The 20,843-nt window shown below is 41.7% G+C and overlaps 1 protein-coding gene and 1 long non-coding RNA gene across 9 annotated transcripts in view; one reads left to right on the forward strand and one right to left on the reverse strand.

Moving 5' to 3' along the window:
- Positions 1–20,843, forward strand: part of LOC310848764 — a 202,969-nt gene that overhangs the window by 120,195 nt on the left and 61,931 nt on the right. The window lies entirely within an intron of this gene.
- CHD7 (chromodomain helicase DNA binding protein 7) overlaps positions 1–20,843 on the reverse strand; it is a 142,131-nt gene that overhangs the window by 62,562 nt on the left and 58,726 nt on the right. For all 8 annotated transcript variants that reach the window (XM_083747506.1, XM_083747499.1, XM_083747505.1 and 5 more), the window contains one exon: positions 10,048–10,478. In XM_083747506.1, coding sequence (XP_083603632.1) covers positions 10,048–10,478 — 431 coding nt within the window. The remainder of the gene's footprint in view (positions 1–10,047; positions 10,479–20,843) is intronic.

The raw sequence follows: 20,843 nt of genomic DNA on the forward strand, positions 1-20,843 counted from the left end.
TGATAAACAATATAGATTTCACCTGCTGATTTGGAACATTAACTGTCTACAATGGGCAACAATTATAGTCCAATTTCAAAGGCATCCTAAAGGTATTCATAGCTACATTTACCTGCAGGTACTGCACATACACCCTCCCCCCCAAAAAAACCAACAACATAGCCATTATCTGCATGCACACAATAACATTCATACACCTAATCACTGTATTCATAATTAGTACATTTGGGACAACTGGAGACTGCACTGCTCTTACAAGTATTATTTATTGTAAAAAAATTATAGAGGGGAAATTACAAGTATTTTGTAGCAAGATATTTTGACGTTTCACACATGCACAGAATCAAGCCTAAGTTAAGACATCCTATACAACATGGATAAGCTATGTCAAGTATGGTATAATGATGCGGAATGGACAAAATAGCACACTAGTAAAATAAGGTTAGAGATAAAGAAATACAGGGAACACTAAAAAGAATAGTTAGCAACACAACAGCAGAAAAGGCTTCAATGGCAGGAACTACAAAAGCAACTACTGCCAAACATGCAGCTGAGACAGAAGCAACCAACAGGGCCAAATCAACCAATCCTGAAGCAGTAAATTTAGCATTTGATGTAATTGGAAATATATTTGTTTACATGCTTATCCTACAAATTTCCCGAAGCTCCAGGACAGGCTATGCTGCCATCATCATTTATACATAAAAACAAAGAATTCACATATTAAACAAGTTTGTAATTACTAAATTAAATAAACAGGTGCTAAAACACAACACTCTTTACTACTCAAGCCCTGCCTTCAAAAGGCTAGCCAAACAAGTATGAGAGTCTAGTTTGAGAGTCTCTCTCTCTCTCTCACTGTGTGTGTGTGTGTGTGTGTGTGTGTGTGTGTGTGAATTCTACAATTTTCAAGCACTTACCTAGAGCCGCTCTCTATGAAACCTTGAGAACATCTTCATCATTTCATCTTATTAGTTGCTTAATACAAAATGTCTTTCTACCTATATACAGGAAACACTAATAGGTCAATAAATAAACCTTGTACTTTGGCCATTGCTGCGGCGGGGGACGGGGACGGGGACTAATCAATTGTGGGCCTCTAATTGTGGGTCTTCTGCATCACCTAGTGGGGTATTATTTCTTATGCTTATATGGTCAGCATTCACCATCCATGCCAGCTTGAGGGGTGCCAACTTGGATAAAATATTGGGGGGGGGAGAGGGAGAGATAAGCCCCACCCCACTTAATTGATCACAAGATGTGGTGTTCTCACACCATTTGAATGGCAATGCAAACCACCTTTGTGGGGGCCTGGCCCCCTCAACTAGTTTATGGGGGAGTGAGGGGACATTTACCCCTATGCTTGGTAAATATGGATGCCTTGATTTATATAGGTGTGTTACTGCTTGGGGGTATATTGTATGCTGTATGCGGCATGCTGTAATACCCTGCTACTGTAATGGTCAGTGATGGTGAGATCGTCAGTAATGATAACTATACTTCCATAAACCATTTTTTTAAAAATACTTTGGGAAACTAGGCATAATCTCAGGTACAATGGGCTCAATATATACAGTCGTACCTTGGAAGTCAAACAGAATCCGTCCCGGAAGTCCGTTTGACTTCTGAAACATTCAACTTCCAAAGCGCGGCTTCTGATTGGCTGCAGCACTCCTGCAGCCAATCGGGAGCCACAGAAGCCTTCTCGGATGTTTGGAACACTCACTTCTGGGTTTGCAGCATTGGGGAGCCGGAACGTTCGACTCGCAAGGCATTTGGGAGCCGAGGTATGACTGTACATTAAGACCAGCACATTAAATTTTGCTGAGAACACTGTTAGTAGTCAGAGGAGACAAAAAAAATGTACAAAAATATCAGCAAACATTCTGTGCTAGGAGATTGTGTGTGATCAGGCTTTCACCTAAGCCAAACCATGACTTAGCACAGGGGTCGGCAAGGCATACCAGGCATGGGGCGGATCACTCCCACAGAGATCCTCCGTGGGCCGGGCTGGCGCAGCACGATGCAGAAAGTTGTGTCTGCATATGTCCATGGCGCCACAAATTGCGCCTGCGCAGAAGCGATTACCAGCGTCTGGGCAAGCACAGAAGAGATTTCTGGAGCCCCGGGCTATGCTGTGCCAGTATAGGGCAGTGTGCGGGGACTCGCCGAGTGGGCAGCTTGGTTCGGGGGCGGCTCGTGGGCCAGTTAAACAGCTTCCGTGGGCCACTTTCGGCCCATGGGCCTTAGGTTGCCAACCCCTGACTTAGCAGGAGTGAGAAAGTATTTGGGCTCCTGGTGAGGAGACTACAGGCAGTTCTCCCCAGTTTTTCTGTTGCTGTACCATGGTTTGACTTAGCGTGTCACCCAGACCCAGGCTCATAGTTTAGTTCTTTCCAGAGAAATAACGAGTTGTAACCAAGGTTTGTCCTATGGTTTGAAGCTCATGGTTTGTCTGCGAGATCTAAACCATGAGACTGGATTAGGATGACACACTAAGCAATGCAATGGTATAACTCAGCACAACAGCAGAATGACTAGAAAGGAACAAAGCAGTGACAATCTCTCTGGAAGTCTGTACATTTTCTTGTTTGTGCTAAGCAGCTAAGCCATGGTTTGGTTCAGTATAGTGTATGAATGAGGACAGAATGATCTGCATCAGTTAGAGCTGTTCAGTAGTGGAACAGTCTCCCACAAGAGGGGGTGGGCTCTCCTTCCTTGGAGGTTTTTAAACAAAGGTTGGATGGCCATCTGTCATAGATGCTTTAGCTGAAATTTCTGCATTGCAATGGGTTGGACTAGATGACCCTTGGGTCCCATTCCAACTCTATGAACCTCTGGAAAATCAAGGAAATAAACACGTAAAGCATATTACAAGGACCAAACTCACAGGGGCTATCTATGACAGAGGGTTAAAGAATTCCCATAAAATGGAATTGATGACAAGTTTTCCTATTCACAAAGTGGCAATGTCAAAAGCGGATCCAGAACGAACCCACAAGATATAAGGTCAAGTTACAGAGAAAATAAATTTCATCAGTGTCAGGTATTCCCAATTTCCCCTTCCCAACATATTAAAAAGCCTGACAACTATGATTACTTTGGAATGAGATTATCTAGAATTAGAAATCAGTTTATTTGCATCCAGACCCCAGTCAGATACACTGAATAAGCACCGATGAATCAGAAGCTGGATCAAATGAAAAATGGAACTATGGCTTCTAACAACCAGTCTTAGAAACTGAGATATGAAAGCTAGGAGCTAAATGGCCCCTTAAACTTAGGTTATGAGCACAACGGAATGTCTAGGCGTTTTTTGAATAATAGGAATACAAAACAGAAAATGAATGAACAGCAGCTAAAATATTATGTTGATTTTTCACATGGTCTAGTCCTTCCCCAGCCCACCCCCACTAATACTCAGAGCTCAGAAATAGCTCACACTAATGAAATTCCCTGTCGCAAAATGTGCCTAGAACAACAGGAATTTCGAACACTATGATGGTACTGAACTTCATGTCTCTTAAGCATCATTTCACACTTAAACATGATGATACTAAAAATAAGGATTTTATATGCAGGATAGATTTTACAAAAGACAACAACCAGAGTCCTGGCACTCTTTGGTTCCCTTCGCACTTCACCAAGATGTATTCTATCCCATAGAATAACATATATTAAAGGACACTGCAATGATATAGGTATACTAAGTGCTTAGATCTTTCAGACATCTTTTCAGTAGATTGCATAGCAGGTAGAGAGATGTACTTGAGATATTTTCACACACTCACTTATTCACACCCACACCCCAGCTATGTTAAACTTGTAGAGAAGCATAAGACTGTAAGCAGGATCCTGCTGGATTGGACCAAAGGCCTATCTTTTCCAGTGTCCTGTTACTCAGAGTGTTTAATTAGATACCTATGAGAAGACCACAAGGAGGACTTTTTTTAGTATGTATAACCTACCGTGGGGTGTTAGAGGAGGGGTAGAATATCTGTTGGGGGAACATGTTGTGCTCCTTGTGGGGTAGTTTGTTGGTCTTAGGTCTCCACCCTGCACTCAGGCCTCACCTGTGACTCCTAGAAGCTGTTGGCATGTGACTGTGGCCACACCTCAGGAAATGGCTTTGACTGGCTGGCTAAACCAGGTGAGGGTAGCCAATGAGTTTCAAACCCTTGATGAGTTAGGGACTTCCCTAGCATGCGAAGACAGCTACTGTGATTAGTGACCCTTGGCAGCCTCATTTTCAATGAATTTGTCAAATCCCATTTTAAGGGGTCACTACTGACCAAGCATCTTCCATGAATGTGTGAAGGGCCCTGTTTGCACCAATGCAAAGAGAATTCTGTGTTTTAAAAAGTTTTATAGCACCCATTCAGAGCTCAGAATTATGTAAGTTAACTTAATTTTCACAGCAGTTTTATATTCACAGTCACATGCATACATTAAATTATATTTCTACCTATAAGGGTGCATCTCTCATCTTGCAAAATCTATCCTAGGTCTCTTATACTCCCCAACTTTCCACAGGTAAAAGGCTACAGAGCTTGGGTGTGCAAATCTCAGACTATTCAGAGGCTAGATCACTATGCTGTTCAGATGCATTCTTTCCCATGAATAATCTAGGGAGAAAGATAGAAGAAAAGGAGACACTGGAACAGAATCATAGAATTGTAGAGTTGGAAGGGACCCTGAGGATGATCTAGTCCAACCCCCTGCAGTGCAGGACTCTTTCACCCAATGTGGAGCTTGAACCCATGACCCTGGCATTAAGAGTCTCATGCTCTACCAACTGAGCTCTCCCACACTGAGTTATCCCAGAAAATGAATTCAACAAAATTATCTGGTCCACCTTTCACTACACAAATCTATAGATACACATTACTTCACTTTCCATCCTTCCATCCTACAGGTCAGAAGGGAAAGAGACCCTTCAAGTGCAAAAACAGAAGCAAGCCTACTAGCTATCCCCAAGCAAAAAGGAAAATGCTCTTCTTTCTCACTTCCTCTAAAGTTGCCTAGGGTTGTATGTCCTTAACCTTCATGGACCACTGGACCAGCTATATAAGCTTTCTATTGAAACTTCTGCAGCCCTTCTGGGGCAGTAACTATAAACTTATTGGCACATACAAAACCACACACTTTTCAACCCAGAAGACCACTCAACCAACTCAGTTCTTGGCTGCAATGGAATACACAGTTGGAAGACTTACTGAACTGAACATTTGGGATACACAACAGGCAGCAGAATTATACAATTTGCAATCCCTGTTTACATAAATAAATGTTGGATATTTAGTTTCACATGTCTCATTGAGTTGCAAAACACCATTGAGAAAGGATGCTTCAGTCTGATCACGAATTGTCCTAAAATTGTGAACAAATTTTCTCTTAGTTTTGAGTTTCACAGTAATTATTTCCTATATTACCTCTGCAATTAAATACTATAAGAAAAATGTGGTGTGACAAACACCAAGGAAAACCACAAGAGTTTACTTTCCCAGCATGCTCTGCCTTTACTTGATAGGTTTCATCACAATTTCTCAAGGTTAAGTCTATTCAAATTCAGTGCTATCAACAAGAGTCAATTCATAGTCATCTGTACTCTCTCAGAACACTGCAGGTTTTCATAGCTTACAAATTTAAATGCAGAAAACATTTTAAAAACAGCCAAATAAGATTGTCGAAACACTGGAAAATACTGAAAAATCTATACTAGTTTTCAGAAGAAGAAGAAGAAGAAGAAGAAGAAGAAGAAGAAGAAGAAGAAGAAGAAGAAACTGTTCCAGCAGTGTTGACCCATCCTTCTTAGAAGTAGTTCTTTAGCCCGTAGACTTTAGAAAACAGAAATTTGTTCTTAACATGATTTTTTGTTCGGTTCCAGCATGGGTCCCAATTTGGTCTGTGTGGCTGTTTTCCTCAAACCATGTCCAACTGACCTCATATGTGAAATAGGGTTGCCAAGGAATGATCAGAAGCCTTAAAGTACTGGTCGGCAGTGAAAGAAAACTAGCATTGATCAACTGTAATATCATTGGGAACTCCATAGCAAGGGTGATTCCAGTAGGCTTCTTGGGAGCCATGAGCAGCTGATTGGCACTTGCAGCAAGAACATTAAGAAAAGACTGCTGGATCAGACCAACGGCACATCTAGTCCAACATCCTGTTCTCACAATGGCCAAACAGGTGCAATCAGGACCCGAGCCAAAGAGCATTCTCCCCTCCTGTGGTTTCAAGCACTGGTATTTAGAATGATATTGCCCTGAACTGTGGAGGTAGAGTATAATCACCATGTCTAGTAGTCACATACAGTCATAACCTCCATGTATTTGTCTAATCCTCATTTAAAGCCACCCAAGTTGGTGGGCATTATTTCTTCCCATGGGATTGAGTACCATAGACAGATTTGCACTTACTGGGGCTTGCTGTAAGCACAAGTATCCTTTTGCATTGCTGGCTTAAATTGCAGATGATGATGCAAAGGCTCTTCCTCTGTAGGAGGAGCTCAAGCTGCAGCCACAAAGTAACTTTTCACTTTTAAGTCATCTGATGACATTGTGACTAACAGATGGGGACCTCACCCACCTGTCAAAATGGCAAAGTGTGCCTCTCTGTGTTCAGGACGGTTATGTTCCCTGCCCCTAGTCTGCATGGACTTTCAGTGCATACTCTCCATGCACTGGTCTTTTCCAGACCACCTTGGAGATGCCAGAGCCTGAATCTAGAAGATATGCTCTACCACTGAGTTATGTTATTTTCCCCTAAAGCCTCTTTTGGTTGGAAACTGCTGTAATTCATTACGAATGGACATTAATAGCATGTATGCTCACTTAACTCTTCCACAGAATATTGGAATAAGATAATAAGCATAAAGCAGGGCTTACATGTTTTTATATACCAATAATAATTATAACCAAAGTATTTCTCATTCAAATATCAATATATTATAAACGATTCCCTCCTGTCATACAGAAGACACAATGAGGTGGCTTCATATGCACAAAGTAGCATTCAGAACTGTCCAAAAGATCCTGCTGCCATATATATCAAACTTCTTCCTGCCCCCTTCCACAGCCATGCTAGGCAGACCCCCTGACCAACCCTTACATACAGGTTGCTCCCATAGGGGGAGAAGGGCCATTTTCAATTCCGGGTAGTCACTGTCAAGGTGTACGATACAACCCTTACTTGGGTGGGAGGATCAATAATTCAACAGGATGTGTCCTAGGGGCTGAGCAGAAGCAAAGTAAGTCAACTGCCACCTTCAAGGACACATCCTTACAAGCTGGTGACAGGCTTCAGATACAGCTGTACACCTGCACTTCGCTACCCATGCAAAGAACTGCCTCACACCCTTAGCTATGCTATGGTGCTCAGAATTTATCCTTAGTTCAGTAGAATTTAGTATTCTTATTATTTTCTTTCTCTGTAGCATTGCAGCTTATCAAGAAAATAAATGATTGGTCTGATCAGTTCAGTACGTAACTGGTTCTTGGCAGATTAATGATTTAGCCTATTGATTAACCTAAAACCTTGATTCAATTATGAGTTTCTTAGCCTTTGGCACTACCTGGCATATAAAAACAAGTTTTCCTCACAGATGTTGCACCGCTTTCAACACAGTTTCCATTAATTCAGTAAGCTAGCATTAGTACAGGCTTTAAAATGTGCACTTATAAATAGGTTTAAAACCCATGATTAACACTACACTTTTAATTTGTTCATGCTACCTGTATAATGGTTCAGGGTGTTTTCCAATAGGCCTAAGCTTTCATTAGCCATTTCCCTTCTCTATCAGACAATACACAGTGTTAACAATAGAACACTTAATTACAGAGTAAGTACAGCAACACACTCATGCAGCCAAGAGGTAGGCCCTGGAAGTAACAGATATAAAGCTTCTTCCATAGATGCAGCCAATAGAAAGTTCTGAAATTCCACACAAACTTTGACAGGGTGACACAAATCAACCTCATTTTAGGATATCTTTTGTATTCATAAAGACAAATAAACAGTCAAGTTTGCATGTTATTATTTCTGTTTGTATTTTTAAAATATAAAGTATATAAATATTTTAAATAAAGGAATGAATAAATAAATAAATAAATTCAAGGGCATCATTCATTGGGATGAAATATCATATCCCTTCCCCACAATAGAAGATTAGGCCCCTACACTGACAGTTTTTCTCATGGTGTCAATGAAGGTACAAAAGAACTAACATTTCCGTAGAACAAAACCTGTAATAGTTCTTGTCCCCAAATAATGTAGGCTCTCTTCAATTTGTGCTCATGCAAAGTCAGTCATGTTTTCAAAGCCCAAATTACTTCCTCCAAGTGTATTACATATATGAGAAAACTGTAATCCACTTAATTTTCATTAAACTTGTTTCTTTTCCAAGGCAACTATAAAGTCTTATTGATGTTTTCCCGTTCTACTGGGCAGCTATATAGGTTCTTCCATTCAAAAGGCGGACAGTTAATCAACCCAGCTATTAAGATCTTTGTCTCTAAAATCATTGCCCAGCTGAGATATGGGGAATTGCTGTCAAATCTGAAATAGAGGTTCTGCAAAATAACTTTAGATTTGGGGGTTTCCCTGCAGTACACCGGAAGCCCACCTCAGAGCCGACTTAGGCCTTCCCTCGCTAGCAGCCAGAATTGATCTAGCCCATCTGAGATACTGGCACAGGCTAAATGCCTTCGAGGATCATACTCGTACTAAGCTCTGTTGGTTAGAGCAACTAAGGACAGGGGGCTGGGCACAAAAGTTCCAAGATAAGATTAGGGCTTATAATCTCCAAATAGAGAACTACTTAACCCTTAGCCCACGTGACCTTAGAAATTGGATTTTTGATCAGGATACCAACCAAGACAGAGCATTCATCATTGCTGCCCACTACTCTACTTGGTACCCCCACATTCAAGACCAATCATTCAAGGCCCTGTTACCTTGAGACTCTGACTTTCCCACAATCACACAGAGCCTTAGTAAAATGAAGATTTCAACAGATGCCCTTGGCATATTTAGAGGGGATCACAAATGTATTAATGGATGTAATCAGGCAAAGGACATCACACAACACCTGCTGACTTGCCCCTTGTATACAATGGCCATTTATATTGCCAATTCTTAATCGGCTTCCAGGTCAATCTGCAAAGGAAGTGACAGTTGAACTCCTAGCAGATAAACATCTATATATTACACACCAGATAGCCAAATTTGCAGTGGCAGTCAAGAAGCTCCATTCCAGCTATGTGAATGCACTCCAATCTTAAGTCTTAATGTTGTATATTTATTTTTATAGTGTAAACTGTGATTACGTGTAATATTTTAGATGAAAATTTCATTTTATTCTCTGTCGTCCATTGTAAAGGCCTTTGGCTATATACAATAAAAAATGATTGATATTAATGTTTTGTGACATGGAAGATACAATTTCATCTACTGCATTCCAATTCTCCAAGAGTTGACATCACCTAAGACTTATAATTATGTTTCTAAGGTAAGGAGTTGGGTAGATTATGCTAGTTTCTTTAGTTGTCTTTTGTATTAACTATGCACACCACAGAATAGAGGAAGTACATCTTTGTTCACATAACTGAGCAGAATCTGAAACCGTCCTTTAAAGTGTTAATAGTGCTATGTGTGACAAGCAATTCTTTTTCTAATTAGGGATGGGGAGGGGCTTTGTGACAACAGCATTCCTCCTTTTTAATTCATTCAAAAATTTGCATTATTGATTAAAATCAAAGCCTATGATTCTTTGCCTAGAACTGTGCCTCTAATACATATCCCTAAAGTATCCGCCATTTCATACATAAAACAAGGAAACCAAAAATGAGTGCCACTACTAACAACAAAGGGTAAATGTCACTTTAGTTCATGTCAGTTAATCCTAATAAGTATTCTGGAAATCTAAAAAGAAAAAAAAGATCTTCCATTTGTTATACGTACTATATGTTTTCAAAGCACATAAATCTATTTTAAAAATAGAACATATAAAAGATTTTTTAAAAAATAAATTGGAATACTAGTACATACCTTGCCTTTTTGTTGGCCTTGGGTTTTGGTGTGGTGTTTTTTGCTTTTTTCTCCTTTGGCTCTTTAGGGATCTTAGGGGTTTTGGGAGTCTTGGGTTCCTTAGGCTCCTTCTTCTCCTTAGGTTCTTTCGGATCCTTCGGCTCTTTTTTCACCTTGGGTTTTTTCTTTTTCTTTTTCTCTTCCTGGGAACAGTCTAGAGATTTCCTGGTAGGATCCTGGCTATCAAGCCCACTAGGAAAGCCATCCTTGCCAAATCCTTTGCTGGGACCTTCTGCAACAATATGATTGTTTTTCTTTTTCTTTTTCTTCTGCTGTGGTTGCTGCTCAATTGATGGAAGGTAATCATCACTTTTCAGTAGCTGGGCATTCGGTCCACTAACCTGAGTCATGTCTGGCACTGGTTTCTCAAGGAAGGGTTCTGACGGAGAATGCTAGGAGAAACAAATGAGGCATTAAATTAATACAACTTTAAAATTCAGCCTTGGAAATCTTACTGATTAAAGAAAATGTTGCATTTTTTTTTCCAGGAGACCAGGCAGTCATTCGGAAAACAAAATTAATCCAACATTTAGAACAGTCATGTTAAATTATTAATATGTAAGGTCTACACCTATATAAAGAGAATTATTATATCATAATTACTTAATGATAAAAGTCACATTAGAAACAGCTTTACTTCTATTACAACAGAGTACAGCAGAGCACATGGGGCCACTAATGCCCTGGTATGATTGGAAGAAAACAGAAAGTGATCAGAGATGATAGGTGATCTGTATGATAGCAAGAGGATACATGTACTTTTCTGCCAACATTGGTGTAAAATGACCTATTTACTGCTTTATTCAAAGTAAATGAATAACTGATAAGAATTGCCTTGACCCATTTGTTCCAATTATATTTAGTGACTGATGGAACAATACACAGACAAGATGCTATGAACTAAGGCATGGGCAGAAATGATTAAAAAAAATTAAGCTGTGAAAAAGTATTTCATCCACCAAAAAGTACATTTATTTTTAAAATGTATGTGATTCTAAATAAAAATACATGTATAGCTGTAAAGTTCACTAAAGTTCTCCAAATAAGGTGCTTCTGAAAGTGACTGCTCACAGGAGTATCAAAAGCATTCAGCAGCTTTCTGGGTCCCATCCATCCTTATAAATACAATTAATGAAGCAACCGCTATCATTTTCTGCTTCCTCTACTTGTACTAGGATTAGACAGCCATTTTCTCATTTGTTTGTTGTTATCATACAACACTCCTCTTATTCCTAGTCACCGCTGTCTAATTCCAATCTCATTTCAATTTCTTCTTCTAATTTTTTTGTCTGATTCTCATATCTAGGTTTGGTTTTTGTTAAGACTTACACCAGGGCTAATAAATCAGAAATTATTCATGAGGTATTTTCTTGTTCTTGAAAATATGTTAGAACTGTTGGTGAACTCCAACCGCCCAGTTTGGACAAATGTGTAGATCGTTTATTGACTGCACTCATGCACCAACTTTCTGCAAAGGCATTCAGGGCACCTTATAATTTAAAATAATAATAACCCCGCTCCCCCCCAAAAAGTTGCAAAAGGTAAAACAGATACAGTGGTACCTCGGGTTAAGTACTTAATTCGTTCCGGAGGTCCGTTCTTAACCTGAAACTGTTCTTAACCTGAAGCACCACTTTAGCTAATGGGGCCTCCCGCTGCCACCGCGCCGCTGGACCACAATTTCTGTTCTCATCCTGAAGCAAAGTTCTTAACCCAAGGTAATATTTCTGGGTTAGCGGAGTCTGTAACCTGAAGTGTATGTAACCCGAGGTACCACTGTATATAGTTTGAGGGTGTTGGAAGTCTCCTCTGTGAGACAGCTTAAAGGACTGCTTCATCCCAATTTCTCTTCCCAGATAATGGAGGGCACATACCTGTACCATGTGCTGCTCTCCACATCTGTCATTTTTCCAGGCAGGTGGTGGTGGTGGTTAAAGGGAGGGGACACAGATTTTTCTGTATATTATCTTTCCAGTAACTTGTGAGCAACCAGCCACTTCACCTACCTTTCCTACTTATTTTTTAAAAACTCTTAAAGCCACTTTACCGTAGCGATATTCTACAAATTATCATGGTATCTTCTTATTTCAACTCACTTTGCGATTTGTACTCTAAGCAATCAGTTCAACACCTTGGCTCAAAATTTAATCTTTTATGGAAAGAAATCAGTAAAGATTAAACACAAGTAGTCAATAATCCTGTCTGATTAGCAGTAAAAAAATTTTTTTGTACTACTTGAAATGGGAAAGGTGTTCAAAAATATTTCAGTATTTATTAGACTTCCATAACCCTAAGTCTTTTAGAGAAAAGCTGTTTTTGTAAACATTTAACAAAGAACAGATGGCCTCTTTTAATCATGTGAAAAAAACCTGGGGCTCACATTAATACTCATATAACAGACTACTGGACTGCATCACCTCCCTAACCAGCCGCATGATACCTTCCTCAGTAATGCTATTAATTTTACAGTTGTTGTTTTGTCATCCATTTCCAGGATGACACTTATTCAATACAATTAAGGGCTCTCCCAAAATCTCATTTAAAAGAAGGGTGGAAATTCCCATATCATGAAGGCCATTTTAGCACACAAATATCTACTTCCGGTATTAACTTGTAACTCCTTACAAGTTTTATTCTGTCAAATGAAGCTTATTATAAAACTTTTGTTTATTTTTATTTTATAATCATATTAATGCTGCCTCGTAATTCTCCACCCATTTGAAGTAAGGTTGCAATGCAATGCAGGTAGTGAAATACAGCAGTTCCTCTAGTTACAGACTTGATCCGTTCCGGGGGGGGTGGGGCCTTCCGCATCCCAAAAAGTCCATAACAAGAGCGCCGCTTCTGCGCATATGCAAAGCAAGCAGAACACTTCTGCGTATGCACACACGGCAAAACCAGGAAGTATACAGTTAAAGGTTTGCCGCATTCACAAGCCAAAAAGACACAACATGAACCTAACAAAACACGAGGTATGACTGTAAAGTTATTTTTCAAATGTATGGTAATTTCCTGATTTATTTGCATAGTGTAAGAAATCCCAGAATGTAGGTTGTGTGTGTTAAGTTAGAACAACTTTCTATATTGTACAAGGCCAAACAGCCTCATATGGGGGCAGCAGGGTTTGAAATAATGTGGTACCAAAATATCTTGGCTTTTAAAGGTCAACATTGACTATTTAAATAAGGTCTAGAAACCCATAAGCAATCAATGCAAATGGCATGGTATATGTGATATATGCTCTGAACAATTGGCCCAATAAGCATCCAAGCAGCTACATTTTGTGCTAATTTAAGTTTCATAAATTACAATGCAATCTGAATGTGTAACCGAGGAAGTGTGTGATTGAGGCAAGGTCCACTTTCTCTGGAAAAAGTTTCTATCTAGTGATCCAGCCTAAGTTGGTAAAAGGCACTCCAAGCCAACAGTGCTACATAATGTATTCACAAATACAGTTGTACCTTGAGAGTCGCATGGAATCCATTGTGGAAGTCCGTTTGACTTCCAAAATGTTTGGAAACCAAAGCGCAGCTTCTGATTGGCTGCAGGAACCTCCTGCAGCCAATTGGAAGCCGTGTAATCCCCATTGGATGTTCGGGTTCCAAAAAACGTTTGCAAACTGGAACACTCACTTCCGGGTTTGCAGCATTTGGGACTCAAAACATTCGACTTGCAAGATATTCGGGATCCAAGGCACAACTTTACTGTCAAGTCCAGAAGAACCCCCAAAGCTGCAAACTGGGTCTTTGGAGAAGTACAAACCAATATAAAACAGGTCAGTAGACTTCCTAATTCCAGTACCTCTGTCATACCTGGATTAAGCATCATATTGTTTGCCTTTATCCACCTCAAAACAACCAAGCAATTGTTTAGCCTTATCACAACCTCCCTGGGACTTTTAGATGCAAAAGAGGAGATAGAGTTGTGAATTATTCGCATACTGAAAAAAACATATCAGTCAAAACCTTTGGATGACTTCTCCAAGCTGTTTCATGTAGATGTTGACAGGACAGAACCCCGAGGAAACCCACCACGTGGTGGAACAGAAATTCCCCAGCACCACCTTCTAGGTCACTCCCTCCCGAATGGACAGGAACTTCCGCTAACACCATGCCTCCAAGTGCCATCCCAGCAACATGGCTCAGAAGGAAACAATGGTTAACTGATACTGAAAGGTTAGGAAAAACTATCAAGTTTCAGCATTACTTGCAAAATTGGTAGAAAACATTAAAAATGTATACAAAATGTATTTTCTTTGCCATCAGGTTAGAATTTTGAGCAGAACATGACCTTGCTTAATTCTCATTTTATGATCCTTGGGTTATGATGCAAAATCTTCCATAATATTCTTCTCACAAACATGCTTATAATTTTCCTATCTTTTGTTGCATAAGGCACTGACGTAATCTAACTGTGAAGTTACCAGAACACAAACTACTGAGGTCAAGTTATCAGTGTCCAGATCGCAATGTCCTTTGGTCCCCAGCCAAAACTGGAAAGTAAGAAAACCATAAGAGCCTACTGGATCAGGCCAATAGCCCATTTAGTCCAGATGCCGGTGGGGAAGCCATAAGCAGATTTTGAACACAAGAGTCCTCTCCCATCTAATGGTTTTCAGCAACTGGTATTCAGAAGCATCGCTACCTCCAACAGATCATAGCCATCATGCCTAGTAGCCATTGATAGCCCTCTCCGTCATGAATTTGTATAATTTTCTTTTAAAGCCAACTCTTGAGCTCAGCTAGAGGAGGTGGTGTTGGTCAATAGGAAAAATAAACAGAAGAGGAAGGGCAATGCAAATTGAAACTTGGCTCAACTTGAGAGGATCTGTGGTATTACTGTGCCTAGCGTCTCCAAGGGATGCTCCAGAGCAGCCAGCCAACAGCAGCTCCTAACTCCCTCCAACCACTACCTGCTCCTTGTCTACAGCTCAAGCCCCAGCCCATTGACTCTGATTGGTCAGGGGTTGTTCCCCAGGCATGAAGCACTTCCTCTGATGGAATTTGCATCTATTGACAAAGTGAATGAACACCTTCCCTACCTTAGGATTCCAATAGCAAAGCAGCAGAAGGAAATAAATTTAGGTAGGGAGCCAACTCTATCTCAAGACACACTGGGTAAGGGGAGCAAAAGCAGCATTTTATTTGTCTCTTGCAGAAGGACCACATGGTATTTCAAGCAAGGCAAACAAACTAAGCTTCCATCCATTCAATGGTTGTTTGCTTACACCTTACTGTGGGACAATCTAAAATACAGGTCCCACTGAAATCATGTTCCAAGTCAGGTTGCAAAGGTCATTTTCACATGAGTGTGCGAGTGTTCTTCCTTCTCTCCTTAGTCAACGTATTCTAAGCTACTTCAAAACAATATATCATTTGTTCTAGGTCACTGGTCTTCACTAGTTAGTCACAGCCCGATCCAAGCTGATTTTGAGCAGGAACATTACCACCATGAAAATATATGGTAAAATATTAAGAAATGGGTCCCCAATACATGTTTGGGTTAAAAGGGGGTCTGAGTCTGGAAAGATTGAAGATACCTGCTCTAGGTGTAAGGATCCAGAGAAAATACAAGAACCTTGACCTGGCCCAGGACTAGATGGGCAGCCAGTGAAGCATCCCACATTTTCAGTCAGATGCCCACTTCAGCATCTGGCTACTGCATTCTGTACAGCTGGAGTTTCTCACCAGACCCAAGAGCAGTCCCACATAGAGCACATCACAGTAGTCCTGTCTCAAGGGTACCAAGTACCGTGGTCAGGTTATTCCTGTCCACAAATGGCTATTCCTGGCGAACGAGACAAAGCTGATAAAAGACACTCCTACCCACACAGCACCCTTGGGCCTATAGTGACAAAGATGCATCCAGGAGTAGCCCCAAAGCTAGGGAGTTGTTCCTTCAGAGAGAGTGCAACTCCATCCAGAATAGGTAGATAGCCAACTTCCCGAACATGGGAACCAGCCACCCAAAGAACCTCTGTCTTCCTAAGATTCAAGGTGTGATGGCCTGGGACTCTGGGTCAGACTCGGAGCCAGAGGAGTCTCAGTCCGCACCAGATCCTTTGCCTCAGGCGGCAGCTGAACCTAGTCTGGGGCCTGATTCTGAAGAGCCCCAGTCTGCACAGGTTCCCCTGCAATTAGCACCAGCTGGGCCGAGTCAGGGGCCTGAGCCTGCCCTGGCTCCAGATGTGGGGATTACGTCGTTGCCTTCAGCTGTGTAATCACTTACAGCTGCTCTACTAACAGTTGGGTCAGGAGAGGCTGAGGCGGCCTCTGGGTCTAGTAACCCACCGACATATCCCGAGCTGCAGAGACTGAGGACTGAGAGAAGGAGAGACCTAAGTACTCGCAGGAGGAGTGCTCGCCTTCGGGCGAGACAAGGACGTGAGTCACCGGGGGATCAGGACCAGCCGTTACCCCGACAGAGATAAAAGGCTACTGGACCCCGCCCCAGGTTGCGGGAGCAACATTGCTGTTTGTCAGAACCTGCCTGTGATCCTGTGCCTGACCTTGCCTGGTTTCCTGCCTCGGCCCTGTTGGACTGACTCATTGTGGAACCCTGGGATTCAGGACCGGACCTGGACTGCGTTACTCAGGTTAGCACTGGGTCCAGCACACAAGCACAGTTATTGATCCTTTTCCAGTCCATCACTGCATTCAGACACTAATCCAGAGGCTTTTATAGCATCTCCTGTTTCAGAAGTTATTGAGAGGTGTTACTGGAAATGAAGGGCAAATGGGCCTCATCAATGTGGGAAGGTAGCCCATCTCAGAGGATGAAAACTCTGGTCTAAACCTCTGCTGCCTTGCGACTATCCTCATTCATGAGAAAGGCTTTGGGAGTAAACCCCAAGAAAAAATCAGTACTCACTGCCTTGCGGAGAAGAAAAGGCTAAATAAGGAGTAAACCCTACACAAATCCAGAGAGGAGGTCCTAAGATGGCTGAATGGCATCTTGCTTGCCTCCTTCCTGCAACTCCTGCAGCCAAGCAGGTGCCAAATATCTTGCTCTGCTTTCCTTTGGACCACACCAGCGAGGCAGCCCAAGACCTTCTCACACACACATCCTTGAGTCCCAGAGAGGCCACAAAAACATAGGAGGCAGCAGTTACTAGTCTCTGCATCCACAACAGACACTGTGATTCTCCAGCAGTTTGCCTTCACCCCCTGAGGCGCACTCTACTGTCTCTCAAGACAGATAGATGTTAACAACAAACCGCAGCGGTCTGCCTCTATGATAGGAGTAACCAGCCATCGGACCACATAGAAGAACTACATCAGAAGGTTCCCTGTGAATGCAATGGAGGCAGTCAAGTAGGATCTCTTTGCTGCCCTCACTGCAAAGTGGCAGGCCTGATTATGAACCAGAACACAGATTTGGTTGGCTTCTGAGTGAGATTTATGCCACTGACACTCCAACCCTTCAATTCATCAACTGCAGCTCCTCAGTATACCAAGGAGCAAAACAGATGCCACAGCACTAGAACATGCACCAAGGAGAGATTACATGAGCCGTATGAGTCTCACCACTCCATAGTAAAGTCAGATCCTCAGCAGGGTCACCTGCTCTAACCACTGGAAAATCCCCCAAAGTAGCCAGAAACATACAATGCCTAGTTCTTCACCACCTCCATTTAAATTTTCATTAGTTTTATAGTCTTCATCCCAAGTGTCATGAACTGGCAGGACAACAGGGAGGAGGAAAAGGATCCTGGTGAGGACACACAGGGGCAAGCAGGGGTGAGGAAGGAAATTGTCACAGGAGGATGGTGAGGGGATGGGGCTCAGTGTGCACAAACCAGAGCAGCAGGACCCATCACCAGAGACAGAGGCGCCCCTGTCCCCATGAACACAGTGGGCTCTGAGGCATAGATAGCAGCAGGAGTGGCACTCTAGGAGGCTGAGTCAGGCAAGACAGCTTCCTAGCTGTCTGTCTGTGGCTTGCTAGCTCTGGGAGGTGTGTGATTCCTCAGCTTGGAGCAGGTGAGGGTCACATGCCTCATCAAGCCCAGGTGCTCCAATCAGCATGCAAAGGACAAAAGGGAAGCGGAACCAAGGTGCTGCCCATGTTGATGGACCTTGGCTTGGGTGCACCTAGACCTCTATGGGGCTGTGCTTTAGGTTTGACTCTGGACTGTGTCTCCTGACCTTTGGACTCTGATTGCTTGGATTGACCTCAACTTTAAACTTTGGAGCTGACATACTGACTTGCCACCAGGTAGACCAGGGGTTCAGCACACCAAGGGGGAGATTTGCCTCCTGCGCTCCTCTCAGCTTTACCCCCTCAGTTCCCCAGTGCCTAACAAATACAACCCCTCATCCTGAAACCATTATCTTATCCACTCATTGAGACTACAAAGCTATGCCTGTCTTCCTGGCTTGCATGGGGAAACTGCAGCACTTCTGCTTGGCCCCAGAATGAAAGTAAGTGTCAGTACTAAGTATGCTTCCAGGGGAAGGGCATTCACAAACAAACTGATATTTTCTTAAGTTTCATAATGAGGATACAGCATATTGGCCAACTCATTGAAAGTGAATGGGCTAGTGGAAGAGGCTGGATGGTTTTGTACCGCCTCTGCACCGCCTCTGCAGACTTCTTTCTTTGTGGGGGAAGGTTGGTTACTTTTGGAGCTTTATTTCGGAGTTCAGCTCTAAACAAAATCAACATCTCTACCAGATACATAGAAATGATGTCTTTAACTCAATTTAAGTACAAATCCAATCATTTTTCAAACATGGATATTTACCATGGATCTTACCAAACATACGCATTTCATCTTCACCTGGAAAAAATAAACTGCTCTAGTCTACTCATTAACTATCAAATCTTGCTTCAACTTATTAGTCATGGGCAGTTTGTTTTCATTTGCTACTGGCTTGAGAAGATTACACTAGGTCAATGCAGAATGAGGCTGAAAAGGAACAATACCAGAAAGTGAAAGAAAAGGCAAAAAAAATTCATTGTGTGAGTTCCTATATTCCCATAGCTGCAATCCTATACCCACTTGTCTAGGAATAAAACCCAATGAGCTCAACTGACTTTCTTCTAAGTTGCCATTTAAGATTGTATTGCTAACCTCAGAAAATTTTATGGAAGCCTCAATATGGCAATATTTCAAAGATATCCCAGTTTTGCAAACAGCCCATGCTACTCTTGAAACCTCCAACAGTGATTTTAATGGAAATCGCTTTGTGAACCCAGATGCACCCTCGCAGCCCATCAAATTGATGGGCACTGGCAGTTCACCTTGCTCCAGCAGCAAAGGAACAATCAAGAGCTCATTTTTCACTTCCGATTGTTCCTCTGAAGTCCTCTCAATACCTATCCTACAGACCTGACAATACATATGTTGTCAGGTTTGGAGTGGGTGGTCAAAGCAGCCTCAGAGACCAAACTGAGACCCTCGGTGGACCACATCTGGCCCACAGGCTGGAGGTTCCCGACCCTTGCTCTATAGGCGGAAATGATCCAAAATGTATACAGGATTCAAATGCAACAAAGAAACACAAGCTTTAACTGCAAGAATGAAACAACAGTGAAAATAATATTGTATTTAGTTGTTAACACTGTTTAGTAGTCCGGTTTGCACCATTAGTTAGGAAACATATAAGTAGCGTTAATGGGAAACTTGATTTAAAACTACCATGTAAATCACCCCTTTTCTTGCTTTTTAAATCATGAGTTATAGGCTGCAAAGAGAACAAGAAAAAGTGGAGACAGAGATGGTGTTGTAGAAATGTTTGGGACAGGGAAACAAAAAATTCAGGCAACAAATGCATCAGAAAGGAGAACCATTATGGTACAAGGAAAAGGAGGTTCACATCCTATGGAGTTCAGAAAGGGAAAATGGGGGTTAAGAGAATGGATTAAAAACCAATTAAATAGCAACAAAAATGCCTTTTCACCATAAAAACTGTAATATGACCCTAGTGATTTGAGTTGTGGAGCCCTGGTTTTAAAAGATAAGCATCAAGAAAAAAATAATCTATTCTTTCTTTGACATAGGATTATGATTGGCCTATAAAACTGAATCTTAGGCTAAAGGAGTTGAGAATCTTTGGGAAAACAGTATCATTCACTAAAAACATTCAGGAAAGAAGCTTGTGGAAGGGAAATTGATGTGGAATTACAGGAATAAGGAAGACTTCCAGTGTAATATATGGACAGAGTTCCAATAATAAAAGTATGAGGAACTTCAGTTGAAGTTGTAATCCTGCATACTCAGAGTGGGCGAGGAGGAAGAGAGGCTGCCTCTAGGGGCAGGTACAGGATCGCCCTGCGTGGGAAGAAAGAGGGAGTGGAGCAGTGAACAGTAAGTCTTATTATTATTAATTATTATTATTTATTATTATTATGCAGCTTTGTGCATCCTCGTCTAATCTTGCTCCTTTCTAAAATTTATTTATCGATGTGTTTATTTCTTTCTGTAAATCTACGAAAGAAGAAAAGAAAAATGGGGATTAAGGAGTTTTCTCCAGGTAGCAGAGAGGGTGTACACTGTGTCCCACTGGTGTGGTGGGGGTGGCTCTTGCCCTTCATCTGATAGGAATGTTCTGCTCCCCCCCCCCCAAAAAAAATGGGTGGTTGAGGAGGGTCAGTTTTTTTGGGGGGTGATGAATGTCCATATTTTTACCTGCAGAAAGTTGGATGATATTAAATCCATGCTACTCATATGGAGGAATTTACAACTTAAAAAATTCCTAAGGGTCACTTTTACTACCAAAAGCTTACTCTACAGTCAGTGGGAAATAGTAGGC

Source organism: Podarcis gaigeae, assembly GCF_964106915.1.
Source record: "Podarcis gaigeae genome assembly, chromosome: 7".
NCBI lineage: Eukaryota > Metazoa > Chordata > Lepidosauria > Squamata > Lacertidae > Podarcis > Podarcis gaigeae.